Raw genomic sequence first — 20666 nt, forward strand, 5'->3', positions numbered from 1 at the left:
AAAAAGTGGCATTGCACAGAACAAAGCTGCCTTTTAGATGTTTCTGAATCTCAGTGTAGCAAGTATAAATAAGATTTATTAGTACTCCGGGTGGGTGCAGTTTTAAGCTAAAGGAAGCACCAACCCAGGTCTCAGGACAGCAACTGGAATTGCCTGAGGTGCCTATCAGTTTGTACTCCCCAGTGACTATGACTTTTCTTCTCTGCAACCAACCTTTTCTTTAGACATAGCTATATGTATTTGTACGGGTAGGTTATCCATTACCCAGAAACCTGTTATCCAGAAAACCAAATTACAGGAAGGCCATATCCCTCAGAGTCCTTTTTAAGCAAGTCATTTAAAATTTCTAAAATGATTCCTTTTTTCTCTGTAATAATAAAACAGTACCCTGTTCTTGATGACAACTAAGCTGCACGAGTCCATAATGGAGGCAAATCAATCCTATTGGGTTTATTTATTGGCTAAATTATATTTTTTAATAGAATTACTTAAAGAACTCTTATCCAGAAAATGTCAGATCCTGTTCATTCTGAATAACAGGTCCCATACCTGTACATTATTCCTCTGGTACCAACCAAGAATAAAAGTTGAATTGTATGGCTTAACATAAAATTACTATTGCAATGTGGTATTGCTTTGAAAATGCAGTTTGTAATATTATGCAAAGTGGATTCATTTATATATCACTTGTCTCTAGTTGGCCAAATTAAGTTTGACCCCCCGCTTAGAAAGGAGACAGAGCCACATCATGATCTGGTGAGTATTCCTGTGTTGTCTCAGAACTGAGTGGTTGATGTTTTGATGGATTCACAACTGGACACCACAGCAGCGTAGCAACACTTGTAGCTTTTAAGATAGACCGGAAAAAAACATGGCAAGGGCCAGCAGTTCATATTATGTACTTATTCACAAATTCCTTATCACTTTTTAAAATAATTTTCTGTCAGTCTTTTTTCTATTAAAAATTCTACCTTTTCCCTTTTTCCTTTTCCCCCCCCAATAAAAGATCCTGCATGTGACATATCATTAGGAAGGGAAGGTCAGACAGAATGCTTTAATTCTTTTATCATCAACTTGTTCTTTTTTCTAACTATTTTCCCTCTACACTTGAGTTTTTCTCTAACATGGGTGCATATATGGCCCAGTGAAGTAACAACAGATTTAAGTTACTTGCTGTTTGGTTGCCGTGAGATAAGTACTTGGACACATTGGCTCTTCTTGTTTTTCCACACAAATAGAAAGTTTATCACTCCTAATGATCATATTTTAACCAACTAACTGTTTTAAAGTATTTTTTTTTAAATAAAGGCTTTGGCCTCCACATTGTTTTCCTGTCTGGAAGCACCTAAAACTTTTTGCCCTTCCATGACAGTTCATTTTGTATGCTTTTACTTTGTAGCAATGTGCATTAACAATATGACAACCAGCATGCACTGTATGAATGACTACTGTGTTCCAGTCACCCCCAGCTTCTTGCCACTGTTTCCCTTGTGGTTTTTGCTAGTGACTTTCCTCATTGTGTATGTGTAGCTCGGTATCTCACTGTAAATAACTTGGGTCTCTGTCTGCTAAACAGCTCGACAGGGATGATTTATTGGACAGTGCAGAAGACATATACTACACTGCAAGATCTAATCTGGTATTTTTCCTCCTTTTGCTTTTCTTTGTTATTCTATTTTCTGTCATAATTTTGCCTCCCAAACCTTTCAGTCTATGGCAAATGAAGCATAGACTATGACAGCTAAACATCGTACCTCATCCTGACCATCTGGCATATCATTCAGTTTAGTGGAATCTGGCTGTCACAAGCTGCTATGGTATGGTTGTAAAAAACTCAGGCATGTTTTCTGGCCAATTTCCATGGAACTGAATGACAAGGCAAACAGCCACTATCAAGCAATTATCTGTTGGCTAAAAAATGCCAATAACGAATATACTCCATTTGCCATAGGCTTTACTGTCTTTCCTATATTTTTTCACTTAGGAGAACACTGCATGACTCCCACTCCGGGGGTTTATATAAAGATGAACTTCTTCTATAATTAGATTGATTCGAACTTGCCCCAACCTTCTCAAGAGCTTTATAGACTTCTAACTTAATCTGGTCCTCGGCTATGTGTTACTTTAGGTATTCTCTCCATGAAAGACTTGGATGGTGATGTTCTAAAGCTTAATGTAAGCAAGACAATAATGTGCCTTGAAATCCATTTGCAGTCTTCAAATGTGTGATGAAGACAACCTAAAAATATTCCATAAAAAATGAGTAGTTCTCCTTTAAATTAACTTTTAGTTCAGGTATGGGATCCATTATTTGGAAGTCTGTTATCCGGAAAGCTGCAGGTTACAGAAAGAGAATCTCCCATAGACTCAAATAATTTACATTTTTAAAAATAATTTCCTTTTTCTCTGTACTAATAAAACAGTGCCCTGTACCTGATCCCAGATAAGATATAATTACCGTATATACTCGAGTATAAGCCGAGGTACCTAATTTTACCTAAGAAAACTGGAAAAACTTATTGACTCGAGTATAAGCCTATAGGGTGGGAAATGCAGCGGCTATTGCTAAGTTTCAATAATCAAAATAAATACCAATACAATTACATTAAATGAGGCATCAGTGGGGTATATGTTTTTAAATATTTATTTCAAAGAAAAACAGTAAATTAGCTCTGGAAGTGGAGAAGAGGGTCAACAAAAACAATATGGTATCAACAATGATACCTTAAGAGTACCACCCCCTTAGCTCAATCAGCAACCAAGCTAAAACACAGAGTTAAAATCATTCAAAACTATATATAGATTATATAGAATATAAAGTGCAATGTCTAGTGCAGAATGGGGCAGATGAGGATGCTAGATGGAAATGAATTGGGAGCGGGCCAGGGCAATGGGAGCGTCTTGCAGGTGCCCTATTTTGCACACAAAGGACAGAGGGTGCTAGTCTGGAAGGACCCATGGCACCCGACTCGAGTATAAGCCGAGGGTGACTTTTTCAGCACATTTCGGGTGCTGAAAAACTAGGCTTATACTCGAGTATATACAGTAATCTTTATTGGAGGCAAAACTATCCTATTGGGCTTATTTAATGTTTAAATTATTTTTTTAGGATGGAGGACCAAATGGAAAGACTCCTTAATTATACTTATTTCAGTATTCCAAATGAGACCCTAGCATAGTTGCTAAAATACAAAACTGGAGAGGTGCTAACCATATAAATTGAAGACCAATTGCAAATTGCCGTAAAATTTCATTGTCTACATAACCCATAGTAAATAATAATAAGCATCCAATTTTTGGTGGTTCATTCACTCAGGGACTGAATAGAGAACTCAAGAATGAGAAAAACATCTATATTTATATTATCTATACATAAAGGCTACATAAAGACTTGATCCTTGCACGTATTAGGAAATTTGAAATTCCCCTGATGTTTCATGTAACTGAGGTGCTGAATGTATATGTCTCTCCTGGAACCTTGCAGGGAGAGATGCACTGGACATCTGCACTATAATTTATATCAGTTCCTTGTCAGAATAGTTGCATGTCATACAATAGCCTGCTTTATGGGAAACCATTCTAAACAGTTTGTACACACGAAGATCTTTAGTGTGTGCAAACCATCACGGCTGTTTGTGAATTCATAATTACACCATTTTGCTATGGGAAAAAAGAAAATTGTGCAGATATATATATAGTATAATTTCCTTTTTCTGCACTAGTGCCTCTGTGTCAGTTCTTCACATATTTATTAAAATACAGTAATTTTCCTTAAATATGGTGTAGAAGTAAAAAAAAAAAAAAACATTTCCCAGGTAGTTAATTCAATTAGGCTTTCTGGTTTTCATGGTAAAGAAACAGAAATTATTCTGTGTCTCCTGGTTAGCAAAATGTTTGTGTTGGCCCTCCAGCAGCCTTAGGAAACTTGGGAGCCTTAGTTTTCCACAGCCGGAGGGATATTCTGAGAGTTTCTGAGCTGGCAGACACCAAGTAGCCCTGACAGGTGTCATGTCCATGAAGATGTCATGCATGATGTGACGCTCACAGTAGCAGTCAAACAACCTCTCACTTTTTCAGATTTTGTTCTACTCTGCTTTTTCCACTGTGATATTTCTTTCCTTCAGTTCTCATTCTGGGATCAGACAGATAGATTATTTCTCTTTTGTGACTGAAACCAAATGTTTGAAATCTTACCTTCTAGTCAGGAGGTGCTTATTTAATTGGATAGTTGCTGGCTGTTAGTAGTAGGTAAATGTGATTCTTTCATGGGATCATTAACTCATTCTTGCTCACTAAGCAACAGTTGATTTGTACATTCAGGGAATGTATCAATTTTCCTCTCTTAAAAAAAAATATATATATATATATATATAAATGTATTCCAACTGAGTCACACTCCTTGTTAATAAAACGTAGCTTTTATTGAAGCTTGTGGTAAAACAGTTTATGTGCAAACAACTTCAAGATCAATGCTTATCCAACGAATTAGCAGTCAGAACGCGACGTTTCGGGAATACAATATCCCTTTCTCAAGAGTATTGTCACGACCGCTTCGCATTGTGAAATGTATTTCCGTTACAAATTCCATGCATAAGTACGTATGCGGAGATGACGTCACCCGTCCCTTGGAGATGGAACGCACTACAAATGCGTTTCACCTACAAGGAAGTAAGCACACCAAATCAGCACATATTGTAATAATAGCATTTTACATTAAACCATAATCATATAGATGTGCAAAACAACATTTTTCATATAGCAAGAAAGAATCCCATATGTCTAGATAACCCAAACGGGCCAATGTTCCTCCCATGTCCAAAAAGGTTATATATATATTTTGGCCTTAATTTTCACAAATCTTTATATCTCTCTAAAAATCTGTCATTTCCTTTTTGGGTGAACAAAGTGGCAGTCTGTTTTTTTTAAAAGTAAAATTCACTAATAAATGAGATGAGGAAGAAACGCATCTGATGAATACTTCTTGGGCCATGTTATATGTGAAATGGAGGAATGCATTTGAACAGTACAGTTTTGTCATATCCAGTATGAGTAATTCTATAGAATAAATCATCTCAATTCCAATTTTAGGGCCAAATCTTACTTTAAAAAATGTTTCCTGCAAAATCTTTATAAACATAAGCACATTGGCTATAGTGTGTCATAGCTGTAGAGGTGTGGGGTTTAGGTCACATAGGCAGTCAAGGTTGCGCTCCTAATACTACCTTGTGTAGGCTTCATAGGTGGTGCAGTCTCTTGGCATCTGGCAACGTCTCTGTCACAGTAAAAAGTACAAATAGGAATTGCATAGACTGGCATTGATAGTTGTAGCTGAAAAAATGGGTTGAGCACCTGTGCTAGGGGCAGATTTATCAGCAGTAAAATTCCACCTTTCTCTATTCATTTCTATGGGATTTTAGAGGTGTATTTATCAAATGGTGAACTCTTTCACCCATTGACTGGAGGTTTCCAGACTTTTTAGGGTCACATTTACTAAAAAGCATAAATCAGTGAAGCAAACCATGACATTTTTGGTAGAGTTATTGCAGTTATATACAATATATTACATTATTTTTTCGGGTTCTGCCGAAAAAAACTGGGTTCGGTGCATCCCTACATAGAACATACAGATTTACATACAAAGCAACCAATAAAGGTGGCCCTAACCAGCAGAGCTTACAGTATATGAAGTCAAACTGTTCTTGCTTTTCTGCCATTTAGTGCTTATAAGTAGGTTCTGTGTTCTAAGGGCAGATTTATTATGCGGTGTAAAAAATATGGCAATAGAATTTGCCACACATTGCCAGGCTTCCCTGTTTTTTTGTTTTTTTTCATTTTTTAAAAAAACAGTGTACTGGTAATTTTTTTACACTGTGTTGATTTTCATTTTTTCACAACATCCATTTTCTAACTATAGTGCAATGTATTTGTTGGCGAGCTCAGCCATTAACATACGAAACCTACGGCCAAAACACCCTATCTGCATACCTATGTGAGGTTACAGTCAAATTACATTTGTTTTGTGTAAAGATGCTAGTTTTTAGTTACTTTAAATGATGTATGCGTGCATTGTGTGAAAACAGTACTCCAGCAGTTTGTGTGACACAAGTGAAAAGAAATATTATCTCCGTGTACAGTGCAAATGTGTAAGGAACGGTAGCATAGAGAAATTAAAAACTGTCCTTTAGAACTACATGAATATATTTCTCTACAGATTAATATGTTATATAACAGGGTGCTGGGGAAATATCTGGAATAACAATCCCATGAAGCATATATTAGAATTCTCACATATTCCATATTATGATTGATACAACCTGATATTGTTGCTCTATCAGCAGTGTACACAGACAGCATTAAATAAGTCTTCTGGTCAGGTCCGGTGCCTGTAGGAGTTTCTGTTTAAATTTGAGAATATGCATCAGGCCCCAGACAATACTGTGTTACTAAGGTTCACATCCATTATCTTGTGGGGCTGCGTTTGGCAAAAGTGGATGGATCTCGATTTATGTTTTGGCAGCATATTAACTAATGTGAACTTTATAAATAGCATAGAAGAACCACTGACTGGAACACACAACTCTGCAATGCTAGATTGTCCCCCCGTGGTTACTGTCACATACAAAGTTTTGTGGGCATATCGGTTATAAATAGCATAGCATCAAGTTAAGTTGTTTTACTAATATTAAAATCACTAAACTGTAGATGTTTAATGCACAAATATTTTAATAGTTTTTATCCTGATTTGTTTATAGTTTACCATTTTTGCCCATGTTGGCACTAAACACGTTTTAGCGCACCATTCACTTGCCAGTCTGCGGGCATAAAGATGTTATATTGATATTATAATAGCAACAATTTCTCTAACTCCTCTCTATTCCCAGAGTGATGGTTTACTTGGATAGGGATGTCACCACTGCTCCACATGCCCCTGAGTGGCTATTTATTAGCCAATATTGGCACAATCATAGACTGGTTTATTGTGATTAATGTTTTATTCTCTGTCTTTTTTCTTTCTCTTATCACAGGACTTACAGTTAGAGTATGGACAAGGACCTCAAAGCAACTATTTTCTAGGTGCAAATAAGTGAGTGTTACTGCACATTTCTTATATACAGTTTATTAAACATTGGTTGCAGCATTGTTCCATTTCAAGCTCGAGCCTTTCATGTGCATTTATTACTGTTTGTTTATATTAATCAAGGATTGGCAGGCAAACAAATGTAATAGCAGTGTGGATGGAGAGAATAATGCAAAGCAACAATATAGTTATTTCAATTCTAATTTACTAATGCGTTAATGAATGTTTATATATACATATGATTATTTCAGGTTTTAAGACAATATGCCATGAAATATGAGAATATTATTATGTATTAAAGGGTTTGTTCACCTTTAAACTAACTTTTAGCATGATATAGACAGTGATAGTCTGAAACAATTTGCAGGTGGTCTTCATTTTATGTATTTTATGTATGTTTGTATTTTTCAGTTATTTGGCTCTTAGTTTAGCAGCTCTTTGGTTTGGAATTTAACAGCTATCTTGTTGCTAGGGTTTTGTTTAACTTAGCAACCTGGCAGTGGTTTGAGTGAGACACTGGCATATGAATATCAGCAGGACTAAATAGAAAAATAAGTAATAAAAATGACTATAAAAAAATCTAGCTGAAGTTTAAAGGAGGAGGATGGCTCTGGAGGGTTGATTACAGTACAGATGACGTTGCGGTCCAGGCCGCCCTGGGCCCCCAGCAATTGTGGAGTCTGCTGTATTACACCACTGACAATAACCCAACTAGTAAAGGGTAATATACCCTTAAATGTTTGTAAAACAGGATCACTTGATACTACATAAAACATAGGGGCTACAGATGCCTTCATTATTTCATCTGTATATATTTAATTGTGAAAACTGAAACAGCATAAAAGAACACCCAAGAAAATGCATTAATAGCCAGCCCTAGCATTAAAAGTATTGCGCTAACATAGAATTTGATTATTGTCATAGCAGTGGAAATCTAATACCTTGAAGGATTTCATAAAGAAATGCTTTTACCAAAGAAGCAAAATCTGTCATCTTTAGATGTCTGGTATTCCCTACAGTCTGGTAGCAGAATTGTGTGGTAGGACTAAAGGCCATAAAATATAGAGAAAGCTCAGAAACCAGCGGGTTTAAGGATTATCGTAGCAGTGGGTGTGAGTCCTGGGGAGCTTTTATATTGCAGGCGCCAACTTGCTGAAGACAAATTATCCCTTTGAAAGAAAGAGCAAAGGAAATAGTGGTTTTCTTTAGCCATTTTCTTTACCTGCCGTGCGCAAGGCTATTTAGCCTCGTTTGAAGATCAGAGCAGGAATTGGCAGAAAGGAAGGTGGAAATGTTAAAGATGAAAGATGCATATGTGCTCTTTGCAAGGTGCTGACTATTGAAATGGAGTATTTAATCAATCCAATTAGTAATTTGCTCAACAAGGCCTTACACATTTCTAGATTGGTTTTTAAATAAAGAATTCATTTGGCATATATCAGGGGAATCAATGGCTGGCTTGTGAAATATATAGATATGTTAATATTCTTACTTAAAATTTTGCTTGTGAAATAGAATTGAAGAGATGAGTATATAATAGCAATTTAACAACTTCAGCTTGTGTCATAGTAAGCAGATAGCTTGTGCTTCCTTTACTTAATGTCAGCTATGCTGTCCATTTGCTTTAAAGGAGTCTTCTGAAATCAGTGGAAGAAGAATTACACCAACGGTATGTAGCTCACTGTCTCGGCTCCTGCTGTCCCCCTCTGTGCTTTTACTGTGCCTTATTATTGTGCTCCAAGTTTGTAACCGTCCCTTGCCTCCATGTCTGTCGTGCAGATGTATCAGAGATTTAATTGGTGTGAACTGCATCTGTGCTCCACATAAAACAAAGCATAGGCAGAGATACCAAAAAACTCTATACTCTGTAGCAGAAAAGCCCTTAGGTAGTGCATGCCTTAGTCCTTTCATAGGAGCTGTAGATCAGTCACGTCCACTCAGCCTTGGTACTTGTTCATCTCCCTAGGGGACATGTGGCTCATTTAGAAGATGATGATGGGGATGATGATGAATCTAAACAGTAAGTTCTTTTCATATCTCAGCTTATTGAGTCTCTGCTTCGTGCATTTTTTTTTTTAGAATGAAACTGAAATTGGCCTGACATTAAATTGGGCATGATTTTAAATAAGCATTTAAGCTTTCTGGTATATCTTTCTGTCAATTCATTTTTTATTCCTATGCTAAGTGAATTTTTGCTGCGCTTTTAAACTTACAGCTGAATGCTATAGATGCCAGAGACTCTTCCAGCATGGTGAGGCATATAGTACCCAACAAGAATAATCACTGATAGGTCATTAGATACAGAAATAGGCCATTTAAAAGGGATGCTGTACTCATCTGTTGCCCTGCCTTTTAAATTATTACATATTTTACTGAGTATATGTGTTCATGTTAAACAGAAAAAAAACTGTATTGACTTACCATAGTCATATTAGTTCTATAAAGTCTATCTAGCAAGCTGTGCAGACTCCTTTTCTCATCCTTGTATCAGACTACATTGATTGGTCCATGTTATTTGTGACTTCTCACTTGTAAGCATAAGGGCTCTGGCACACGGGACAAATCTCCCTGTTCGTGGGCGACTATTCTCCCCGAAATGCCATCCCACTGGCGAAAATGTAAATCCGCCGCGTATGCCATCGCCGGTGGGAGAGTAGTCGCCCGCAAACAGGGAGATTTGTCGCGGGTGACTAATCTCCCCGTGTGCCAGAGCCCTAAAGGTGGCCAACCATTAAAAGATCCTCTCATTTGGTGAGGATCAAATAAGCAGATCTTTCTCTGACATGTCCATCAGATTGATGTGATCGTTTGGCCCTCAGGGCCGCATCAAAGCTCAGATCCAGTCCTCTATCTGATGGGAAAGTCAAACCTTCCTGATCGCCATCTGCCAGATATCACTCTGGAAGGGAGATAATCTGCCAACTTGAGGTCACCAAACGAGCTGATCTTTCTCTGATATGCCCACGTCGAGGTAGGCGATATTGGGTTGGTCTGATAATTTGGCCCTAGAAATGGAGGATTGCATCAGTGTGCAGATCGTGTCCTCATTCCAACAGGAAAATCAAACTTGCCTGACTGACATCTGACCGATTTCCAGCCAGATATTCATCAGGAAGGCCTGACGAACTTAAGTATACTGGAGCCTGCTTAGGTTGATTGGTTGATTTTATATAATGTATATAGATATTATATAACATGCTGTTATTTAACATGTTTCTGCTGTGAACTTAGAACATAAACACATATTAAACTTGGTTAAATATATAAAGGTGTTTTCCAATAAGAGAATAAATGTTGGCATCTCTTCTTGTGATTTGGCACAGATATAAGAATAGCAAATGTACCTCTGTGCAATCATGCAGTAATGTTTATTATGTCCAAATTGTACTTCAGTCTGTATGTGTATATTGAGCTAATGGTATTTGTAGCATCACTCCAAGTAACCCACATGTTCCACACTGTCTTCTAGTGCTTCTGTCCTGGCTTAGTATGTGCTACAGCTGTGAATTCCAAATGTTCCCCTGCTAACAGTTTCTTCCTACTGCGATAGGATCATCTGATTTATGACTGATAAGCTCCACATAATAATTGTATTGCCCTATGTATTTCCTTGGCAGGTTTAACATAAAGTCCCACAGATTAAGTAATGAGATTCCTATTTGCATGACTGCCTTTTTTAATCTCATTCTGCCACCAGGCGAGTATAAGACTTAAGACATAGCACAGAAGGTCAATCAGATTAGTTTCTTCCAGACTTTTGTGAGGTGCCTTGCATTCCTGACACTTCACTGGAAAAGCACAAGGCGCACTTGCTTTCAGGCAATAAATACTATAGCGCTGAAAACACTGAAGCTACTGAAACATGACCCCCCCCTATTATATGTAGCTCATTGACATGATATTTTCTCCATTAAAAACCTAATGTAAATGCACCCAGTAATGCCCAGTGTGCAGATTATGTTCATGTGCTGACTGACATTGTTGTAAATCTTAAAAGTTTCCATGACTACTGTTATAATGCATGATATGAATAGGATATGCCATGGTTTTATATAAGAGCAATGAGTTTGAACTAAAGATTGCCATATATGTGCATTTTTCAAACCACTGGGTACTAATGAGTTCCTGGTTATTACAGTAATGTACCTGAAAGCTCATTGTAATTTGAAGGCTCATTAAATGCACACTGCTTTGGAAACCATCTATAATTTTCATGTGTCTGCACTCTAATAGTAAGGGAAGAGACAAAAAAGATACAGATATATAAACAAACAGTCAGGTTTTGTTGATGACAGCATAGTGCATGCTGTTCTGTTTATTTATCTTAAATGTAGACCAAGGTTGTGACTGACTGGAATTAGCTGTTTAAATAGGCTCCAGTGAAGGGGCTTTAGGTGAGGCAGATAAAAGTTTTAGACATATAATCATTTAGGACATGCGCTGATGATTGAACTATAGCCACTTGGGGTGAATTCTCAGCCTGCAGATAAACTCAGGCCTCAGAATCAGGCCCTACACTCCAAACAGCCCTTCCATTTGCCTGCATCCACAGCCACTGCAGTGACACAGTGAGTCCGTGTGCAGACACATCTGAAAGCTGATGGGAGTGTAGGAGCTCATCAGCCCCATGTGGTATAAGCCTTGGGAGTAGCAGTCTCTGTAAATGCAAATATTGGTTGATGCAAAAAAGGGTTGATGTCTCTAACCCACCTAGGTTCATTTATCAACACCTGGGCAGTAATCCATAGCAGACATCCAGTAATTGGTATTTTTAGCCAGCTACTGGGAGAACAATGAAAGCAAAAATGTGATTGGTCACCATTAGTCATTCTGCTCCATGGTGACTACTTCCCATGCAATAAGAAAACCTAACTGATTTAATCTAAGAATATGGTGCCCCAATTAGTCACACCAGTGAAATTAATAGAGACACTGGTTTATTTTCCTGTTTAACAGATATCAGAAATATTTTTTGGGCTGCAGCCTTTTTTGTGTTTTTGATGCAACTCCCACCATGCCTTAACAGCTGTGGAAGACCATAGCTTGGTCAATAGTTGTTTTTCTTTTACAGCAGTAGGATAATACGCAATAATACTGGTACAAACAGATCTTTACTTTGATCAATGAGCATATTGAATGCCATTGTTCATTTCTCTGTTGCTCTGCTAGCTGAGAGCAGCATATTGTTTAGAATCAGTGCTCTGTTGTAAATCACACAAGTTTTACCCTGTGGAGGAGTAATGTTTTTGTCAATGATGGTCCTACAAGTAATTAGACTTGTCTTCTCTCGTCCAGATAGAATGAGGAAAATGGAAATGGATGCAGCTCGGAATTTATTACCTAAAAGATAACTAAATGCTTATTTACATTCTCCTCCAGCTGATGTGTGTGATAGGGCTGCTGTATGTAACAAGATAAACAGTGGACATATCACACTGGGGAACATTGAAAAACAGATTTTTTGGTTTGCTTTTAAAGGCACATTGAGCTTAGGTATAATGTACCTCTAGTTACCTACATTTCAGTTGAAGGGTTAGTAAATCTGCAAGCTGAGGGGACTGAGACCCCTCCTACTTATGGTTTTACCTGTCTGCAAAGATGAGACATTGCAGTGGGCCTGACCAGACTAATTTTATCTGCCAATCTTATCAGGTTTCAGGACTACCCCCTATGGTGGCCATATATTCTTAGATGGGCTGGCAGTGAGGTGAAAGTCTTCACCAAATTGTACATGTATGGCCACATTTAATTGCCCCCTTTAAACATGTAAACATGGTAACTGTTATCCTGCCACAGGCTTTAGTTATACTGGGCATTAATAATAGGAATGCAAATTGTATTCCTTTTGGCTTTTAGTCAATTCCAAATGTTCTTCTGTACTGCAGTTATTTAATGTGTAAGGTATTTTGCTTGATATATACAATTAATAGATATCCTTGCTACATCTACACTTGTGCGTTCAATCCCTTCTGTATTCTTTCTGCTCAGCTGTACATGCATAAGTCTTCAGCATCTCTTATTGAAGAACAATGGTAAAAACTCAATATTCTGTGGGGAAAACATATTCACAAGGGTATATAGTAATGTTTTACATATACTTTGCATGTTAATGTAAAGAGGGCACTCGGTGCCACATAACTGTAAGCAACTGTAGTACGTGTAGGTTAAAAAACAAGATTTTCCTGCTCTTAAAATGTTCTTGTAGATCGCAATAGCAAAAGAGATTCTGCTAAATTTTAATAAAAATAACTTGCATATGTCTTTTTCTTCCTAGTTCAACCATAAAGCCCAAGGTACCACCTCCTTTACCACCAAAGGTGAGTCCTTTTCATATTTTGCCCGGCTAAATGCAAATTATGGTTGCAGTGTTTCATGTTAATATGTGGGTGCCTTTATACTGAAAGGTACGATTTCTCTTAGTGGGATTATAAAATTATTTTTCATCACCAGCGCTCAGTCTAACCTACGCTGTAGCGTTGATCAGCTGCTAGAAAAACCCTTGTGAAATAATAAAAAGCCAAAGGAGAAAGAATTAAGGCCACACACATGGTGATTTTGGTCGCACAAAAGATCGTTAAATCCGCCACTAGCCTTTAGGGCTGAAACGGCAGATAAGGAGGTAGAAACAATAGGATAGACATAGACAGCCCTGACAGCAGATTTTGCTCAGGTGCCTTCTATGGCGCCCTGATCAAAATCTTTTAACCTGGCCGATCGGCGAGTCAACCGATATCAGCAGCTTCCTGCGATATCGGACGCCTCACCGACTTGCCATACACGCACCAAATATCGTACGAAACAAGGTTTCATACGATATTAGCGGTGCGTGTATGACCAGCTTTACATGTACTAATTGATTTTAACTGCACTACAGGCTTAGAAAGCTAAAAGGCAGTGTAGGAATTACGTATAATGAGGGGGCCTTGACGTGGCACGGGTGCTTACATATTTTTTCCAGATAACACCTAATTTAGGCAAACTGAGCTCTGGCAATCTTTCTCCACTTTTATTATTGATTCATTACATAGCTTCTTCTCATTATCCGAGTGTGCAGTCCCTACTAATAGCAATGGCAGACAGAGGTGTGTGGGGGCCAACTGAGGCCATTGCCCACAGGCCCACCACTAGTGATGTGTGGGTTGACAACCCGCACCCGACCCTAACCCGCCCTCTCCTGGCCTGCACCGGCAATCCACCTCTATTTATAGACCCACACCCCACACCAGGGGGCACGGCAGAGCATGTGCACTCCCATAAAAAGAGGCTACCGGAGGTGGAAGCAAGACATAGTTGGTTATATTTGGGGATGGTAAAAGGAAGAGCTTGGCCCAAACCCCCCGCAACATGTGTATCTTATGTGGATTTTTGCCCAGGGGTCCCACTGGTATTGGGCCAACCTGCAATACATTACACACCACCACAGACTTTGGGGCCCCTACCCCCATGACGAACCCTTCCAGCCCACCCCTTACTATATACCTTCTTTTGTGGCCACTGCCAACGCCCACCGGCATTTCTCCCAGTGTCCCACTAGCCCAGCCTGACCCCACTAAATAGCCAAATGCCTTTTACTCTAAATTGTACAGGAAAGAACCATCTTAAAACAAAAAGGCAGTAGAACACCCTCCAGGATTTTACTTTGTGCTAAGGAAAGTGAGTGATAACAAAAGCCTCTGTGTCAGAATTTTAAGAACTGTAGAAAGAAACACTAATTGCAATTTTCATCAGTTCTGTCTTGCTGCACACCATTTACATCAGAGATACTTTATCTCTGCACCCAGAGCAGTGCTCAGACAAGAAAAGAGAAACTGCAAGTTGGTAACACCTAGGGGAAGTTTGCAGCAGAAATATAATTATACATGTGTGTCTTAATATTTACTCTGACAAATCATTCAGTGTCTTTTGATTCCAGGCACTTGTAATGTTATTTCTGTTATCTAATACAATCTGCATACGAATAATGTAAATGTTTGTGGCAACTGAAAGTATTCATAAAAAAAAAAACTATAGAAATTTTGCAGTTAGAACAGCACAGCTTGATGTGTTTGGGGTTCTCTATATATAGATCAGTTTATGCTTTTAATAAATCATAAAATACCAAACTACTGTATAAGGAAATCGTGTTCTTATTTTACAAACCACATGGATGCCAGTGAGGTCTGTGATATAACATGAGTGACACTAATCCAAGGAGATCACACAGTATGGACTATCTTTTTTGAATATTGCGGCATTGAAGGCATAGAATATTGTATAGGAAGCCGAGCAGAACTACATTGCAGACTGAGAGTGACAGGGTGCAGTGATGCACAGCAGAATTCTCTAATCACTACATTGCTTATTTTCTGATGGATTCAGTTCTTTTATTCTAAAAATTGCCTGAAGTTGGAATATTCCTCTGGCTTTTCCTGCTGCTAAATTAACATTCCTAGCTCTTCGTGCGAGCACCCTTTTCCCCCCTCTGTATTTTATTTACCTCCAAACATTTAAAGTTCAGATTAATGAATTAAGGGTAACTCAACCAGGAAAATGTACATTAGTTGCCTATGCAGAAGATAATAAAAGGCTTTGCCTGCAGCCCTGCATGCACTACTTTCCATCTCACGCTGCAGAGGAAGATTGCCTGTGCCTGAAAGAAAGGGAGTTGTAAACTAGATTGCCTTCTAGAAAAAATAAAAGAATATTGGGAGCAGAACTGTCCCTGAGCCAATAAAGCCACATATCTTCTCTCTCGCATTCTTATATGCCTTTTTTGCATTTTGTATTGAGAACAAATACATATTAAAAATGAAGCACCAACAGGGATTTGCATATTCAGTTAATAATCCTTTCTGTACAGTTTTCTCTTGATTATAAACTTATTGCAATCTCAAGCTTGTAACAGAACAGCACCAGTATAAGCATCTCATGCTAGTTCAACAGCCTAGATCTCATGGCTTGTTAAAGCAACCACAAACCTCCCACTCTTGTAAGATCCAAGCTGTGCGTGCAAGCATCCTATTTCTCCCCCCCCATCCCATCCCATCTTTTATTTACCTCCAAATATTTAGGTTAAGATTAATGAATTAAGGATAACTCAACCAGGAAAATGTACATTAGCTGCCTATCCAGAAGATAATAGAAGGCTTTGCCTGCAGCTCTGTGTGCACTACTTTCCATCACACGCTGCAGCGGGAGATCCTGTGCCTGGAAGGAAGGGAGTTGTTAGTAGAACAGCCTATATCTTATGGCCTATTAAAACAAAATCAAGCCTCTCACAATAGTAGCTATATAGAACTGGAGATCAACCATAAGTGTTGCAAGATAGTAGAGCACCCAGAAGCCCTGTTTTGGTTGAATAACAACGCCTTACAAGCTGGTAGGACAAAAACCTTACAAATGGTTTAACAACAACAGGCGCAACGAAAGCCTGATACATCTGAAGAATAATCTGAATCTTTACACCTAGTAGTATTACCTGGAATGGATAAATCAGCCAATAACCACTCACTCCAAATGAACATGAATTGTCCAAAAAAAAGGTACACAAAAGACATGCAGTGGAACAGCTACAAGCCTTCTATGCTTCCAGAACAACCATAGGCCTCAAAGGTTAGTGGAATAAACACAAACCTATAACAGTAGAACCTCAAGCCTTGCCTTGAAGTAGAGCAATAAGCAAGCTGTGGAGACTGTTAAAATGATCACAAACTAGAAGAGCTAATAGCCTTCTATGCTGGGAGAACAACCATATAGGCTTCAGAGCTTAGTGATAAAACCACAAGCCTTTAAAACAAGAACCTCAAGCCTTGCGAGTTAGTAAAGCAACTAGCAAGCTTTGGAGATTGTTAAAATGATTAAAGACTCGAGGAATAATTACTTGGCTCCTGTGCTAATGAATAAACTGTATTCCCTATTCAGAGAGAACAACAACATAATGCACAGCACAAAATCACTGCAATCTTCACAGACTATAAGAACAGTCACAGGCTTCCTTAAGGAGCAGAACAACAAACTTCACAACAAACTTCCTCATGCCTCACAGTTACATGTTCCAAGTTTTACATTCAAACAAATGCACGTTTTCCAATGTAGTAGATGTAGAACAATCAACAAAACATCCCACAACAACTTGAAACCCTGTAGACTGTTAGAACCACCCATATTATATTAGAATGACCCAAAAAAATAACCATATAGCTTCCATTTTGATAGACCAGCCACAAGCAACCCACCCTTGTAGAACCACTACAAACTTCTGAGGATGGTAAAACACAGGCATGCCTCACAAACTGGAAGAAAACCATTTAAATACTGGCACAGGACTTGCAAACAGTTTTAGAACAACAACAATCTCACAGCAGTAGCATCAACACTCTTGCATCACCCATACTAGTAGCCCTACGTACTGCTTGATGCCTCTACACTACCATAAGCTTCTCACAGTGGTAGAACTGCTAAAGCTTCCCTCATTAAGGAAATAGCAATACGCCTTTCATAACAGAAGGACTACTACTAGCTAACACATCAACCACAAGCCACAGACACCACTAGCAGTGTTTACAAATGATTCTCATGTAATATTAGTGCTTTGTTATTGCTTACGTTTGTAAGCTTATGGCTTTGTAAGATTACTATTGTGTGCCATGGCTTTCTCTTGCTAAATTAAAAAGCATGCGTGTCACATTTTATTGGGGTGGGAATATTAAAGTAAGATAGATTGTATACATCTGTTCCCCCCACTATGGATTAAATAAGGTCATTCACATAAGCACATTTGTAGTAATGGAGACCAAAAGGTGTGAGGCATACCTGTATGCAAGGGAAATAGGCAAGCATGTGGTGCGCTGTTACATCAACAGTGGCTGCTATTGCCTCATGCTAGGCAATGATAAATATTAGCTATTTCACATTACTGCTGTGACCAGATCCGAGCAGATGTCTCATGGCTCTGCACAACATGATGAGACCTTTTCTGACAAAGATGAACTGCTCTGTGTTTTTCCTCCTTTTACCAATCAACTGACTCATTTATACTAAACTGACCAGGGAAGTTGCTAACTGTTCTTATATATATCAGCCACAATAGTTCTGTGATTTTACTGGCAACTGGGGAGCAGAGCAGAGTGGGTTTCCCTGCAATTTCCATCTTTATTATTCTGACTGTTTCATGCTAATTCAATGCAATATCTAGTTATAAACTGAATAAATGACACTGCTGTCTATATATTCATTCAGTTGTGCAAACATCCTCTTACCTTTCTCTGCATTCTGCTATTCTAGGCTACCCTCATTATTTTATTCCTACACATCTATATTTTCCAGGAATATAATTGTGCCATTAAATTTGTCAAAATGTAAAACAGACCATAGGTATATGTTGGCTACCAGCCTAGAAAAGTTGACTGGTTGTGATTTCTTACCTAGCATGTACCGTAATTATGATCAGGGAAATACAGATATGGGACCTGTTATCAAGAGTTCTCAGAACCTGGGTTTTTTTTTTTGGATAAGGGGCCTTTCAATAATTTGGATCTTCATACTGTAAGCCAGGGATCCCCAACCTTTTTGGCCCGTGAGACACATTTAAATGTAAAAAGAGTTGGGGAGCAACACAAGCATTTAAAAAGTTCCTGGGTGCCAAAAAAGGGCTGTGATTGGCTATTTGGTAGCCCTTGTGTCGACTGGCAGCTTATAGAAGGCTCTACACCTGGTTTTTATGCAACCAAAACTTGACACCAAGCCCAGAATTCAAAAACAAGCACCTCTTTTAGGACCACTGGTAGCAACATCCAAAGGGTTGGTAAGCAGCATGTTGCTCACGAGCCACTGGTTAGGAATCACTGCCTTAAGCCTACTAAAGAATCATTTAAACGTTAAATAAACCCAATATAATTGTTTTGCCTCCAATAAGGATTAATTATACAGTGGTGTGAAAAACTATTTGCCCCCTTCCTGATTTCTTATTCTTTTGCATGTTTGTCACACAAAATGTTTCTGCTCATCAAAAACCGTTAACTATTAGTCAAAGATAACATAATTGAACACAAAATGCAGTTTTTAAATGAAGGTTTACGTTATTAAGGGAGAAAAAAAACTCCAAATCTACATGGCCCTGTGTGAAAAAGTGATTGCCCCCCTTGTTAAAAAATAACTTAACTGTGGTTTATCACATCGGAGTTCAATTTCTGTAGTCACCCCCAGGCCTGATTACTGCCACACCTGTTTCAATCAAGAAATCACTTAAATAGGAGCTACCTGACACAGAGAAGTAGACCAAAAGCACCTCAAAAGCTAGACATCATGCCAAGATCCAAAGAAATTGAGGAACAAATGAGAACAAAAGTAATTGAGATCTATCAGTCTGGTAAAGGTTATAAAGCCATTTCTAAAGCTTTGGGACTCCAGCGAACCACAGTGAGAGCCATTATCCACAAATGGCAAAAACATGGAACAGTGGTGAACCTTCCCAGGAGTGGCCGGCCGACCAAAATTACCCCAAGAGCGCAGAGACAACTCATCCGAGAGGCCACAAAAGACCCCAGGACAACATCTAAAGAACTGCAGGCCTCACTTGCCTCAATTAAGGTCAGTGTTCACGACTCCACCATAAGAAAGAGACTGGGCAAAAACGGCCTGCATGGCAGATTTCCAAGGCGCAAACCACTTTTAAGCAAAAAGAACATTATGGCTCATCTCAATTTTGCTAAAAAACATCTCAATGATTGCCAAGACTTTTGGGAAAATACCTTGTGGACCGACGAGACAAAAGTTGAACTTTTTGGAAGGTGGGTGTCCCGTTACATCTGGCGTAAAAGTAACACAGCATTTCAGAAAAAGAACATCATACCAACAGTAAAATATGGTGGTGGTAGTGTGATGGTCTGGGGTTGTTTTGCTGCTTCAGGACCTGGAAGGCTTGCTGTGATAGATGGAACCATGAATTCTACGGTTTACCAAAAAATCCTGAAGGAGAATGTCCGGCCATCTGTTCGTCAACTCAAGCTGAAGCGATCTTGGGTGCTGCAGCAGGACAATGACCCAAAACACACCAGCAAATCCACCTCTGAATGGCTGAAGAAAAACAAAATGAAGACTTTGGAGTGGCCTAGTCAAAGTCCTGACCTGAATCCTATTGAGATGTTGTGGCATGACCTTAAAAAGACGGTTCATGCTAGAAAACCCTCAAATAAAGCTGAATTACAACAATTCTGCAAAGATGAGTGGGGCAAAATTCCTCCAGAGCGCTGTAAAAGACTTGTTGCAAGTTATCGCAAACGCTTGATTGCAGTTATTGCTGCTAAGGGTGGCCCAACCAGTTATTAGGTTCAGGGGGCAATTACTTTTTCACACAGGGCCATGTAGATTTGGATTTTTTTTCTCCCTAAATAATAAAAACACTCATTTAAAAACTGCATTTTGTGTTTACTTGTGTTATCTTTGACTAATAGTTAAATGTGTTTGATGATCAGAAACATTTTGTGTGACAAACATGCAAAAGAAATCAGGAAGGGGGCAAATAGTTTTTCACACCACTGTAGTTTAGTTGGGCTTAAGTACAAGGTACTGTTTACTGTTACAGAGAAAAGGGAAATAATTATTAAAAATT

At 38.6% G+C, this 20666-nt stretch overlaps 1 protein-coding gene across 8 annotated transcripts in view; it reads left to right on the top strand.

Annotated features, from left to right (window-relative positions):
* map4k3 (mitogen-activated protein kinase kinase kinase kinase 3) overlaps nt 1-20666 on the top strand; it is a 136164-nt gene that overhangs the window by 95583 nt on the left and 19915 nt on the right. For 3 of the 8 annotated variants that reach the window (XM_012962784.3, XM_012962787.3, XM_031901556.1), the window contains 6 exons: nt 698-756; nt 1577-1639; nt 7026-7084; nt 8709-8747; nt 9045-9098; nt 13353-13395. In XM_012962784.3, the coding sequence (XP_012818238.1) occupies nt 698-756; nt 1577-1639; nt 7026-7084; nt 8709-8747; nt 9045-9098; nt 13353-13395 (317 nt within the window). The remainder of the gene's footprint in view (nt 1-697; nt 757-1576; nt 1640-7025; nt 7085-8708; nt 8748-9044; nt 9099-13352; nt 13396-20666) is intronic. The other 5 variants (XM_012962786.3, NM_001130347.1, XM_012962785.3 and 2 more) reach the window with 4 other exon arrangements.

The sequence above is a fragment of the Xenopus tropicalis genome, chromosome 5, assembly GCF_000004195.4.
Source record: "Xenopus tropicalis strain Nigerian chromosome 5, UCB_Xtro_10.0, whole genome shotgun sequence".
Taxonomy (NCBI): Eukaryota; Metazoa; Chordata; class Amphibia; order Anura; family Pipidae; genus Xenopus; species Xenopus tropicalis.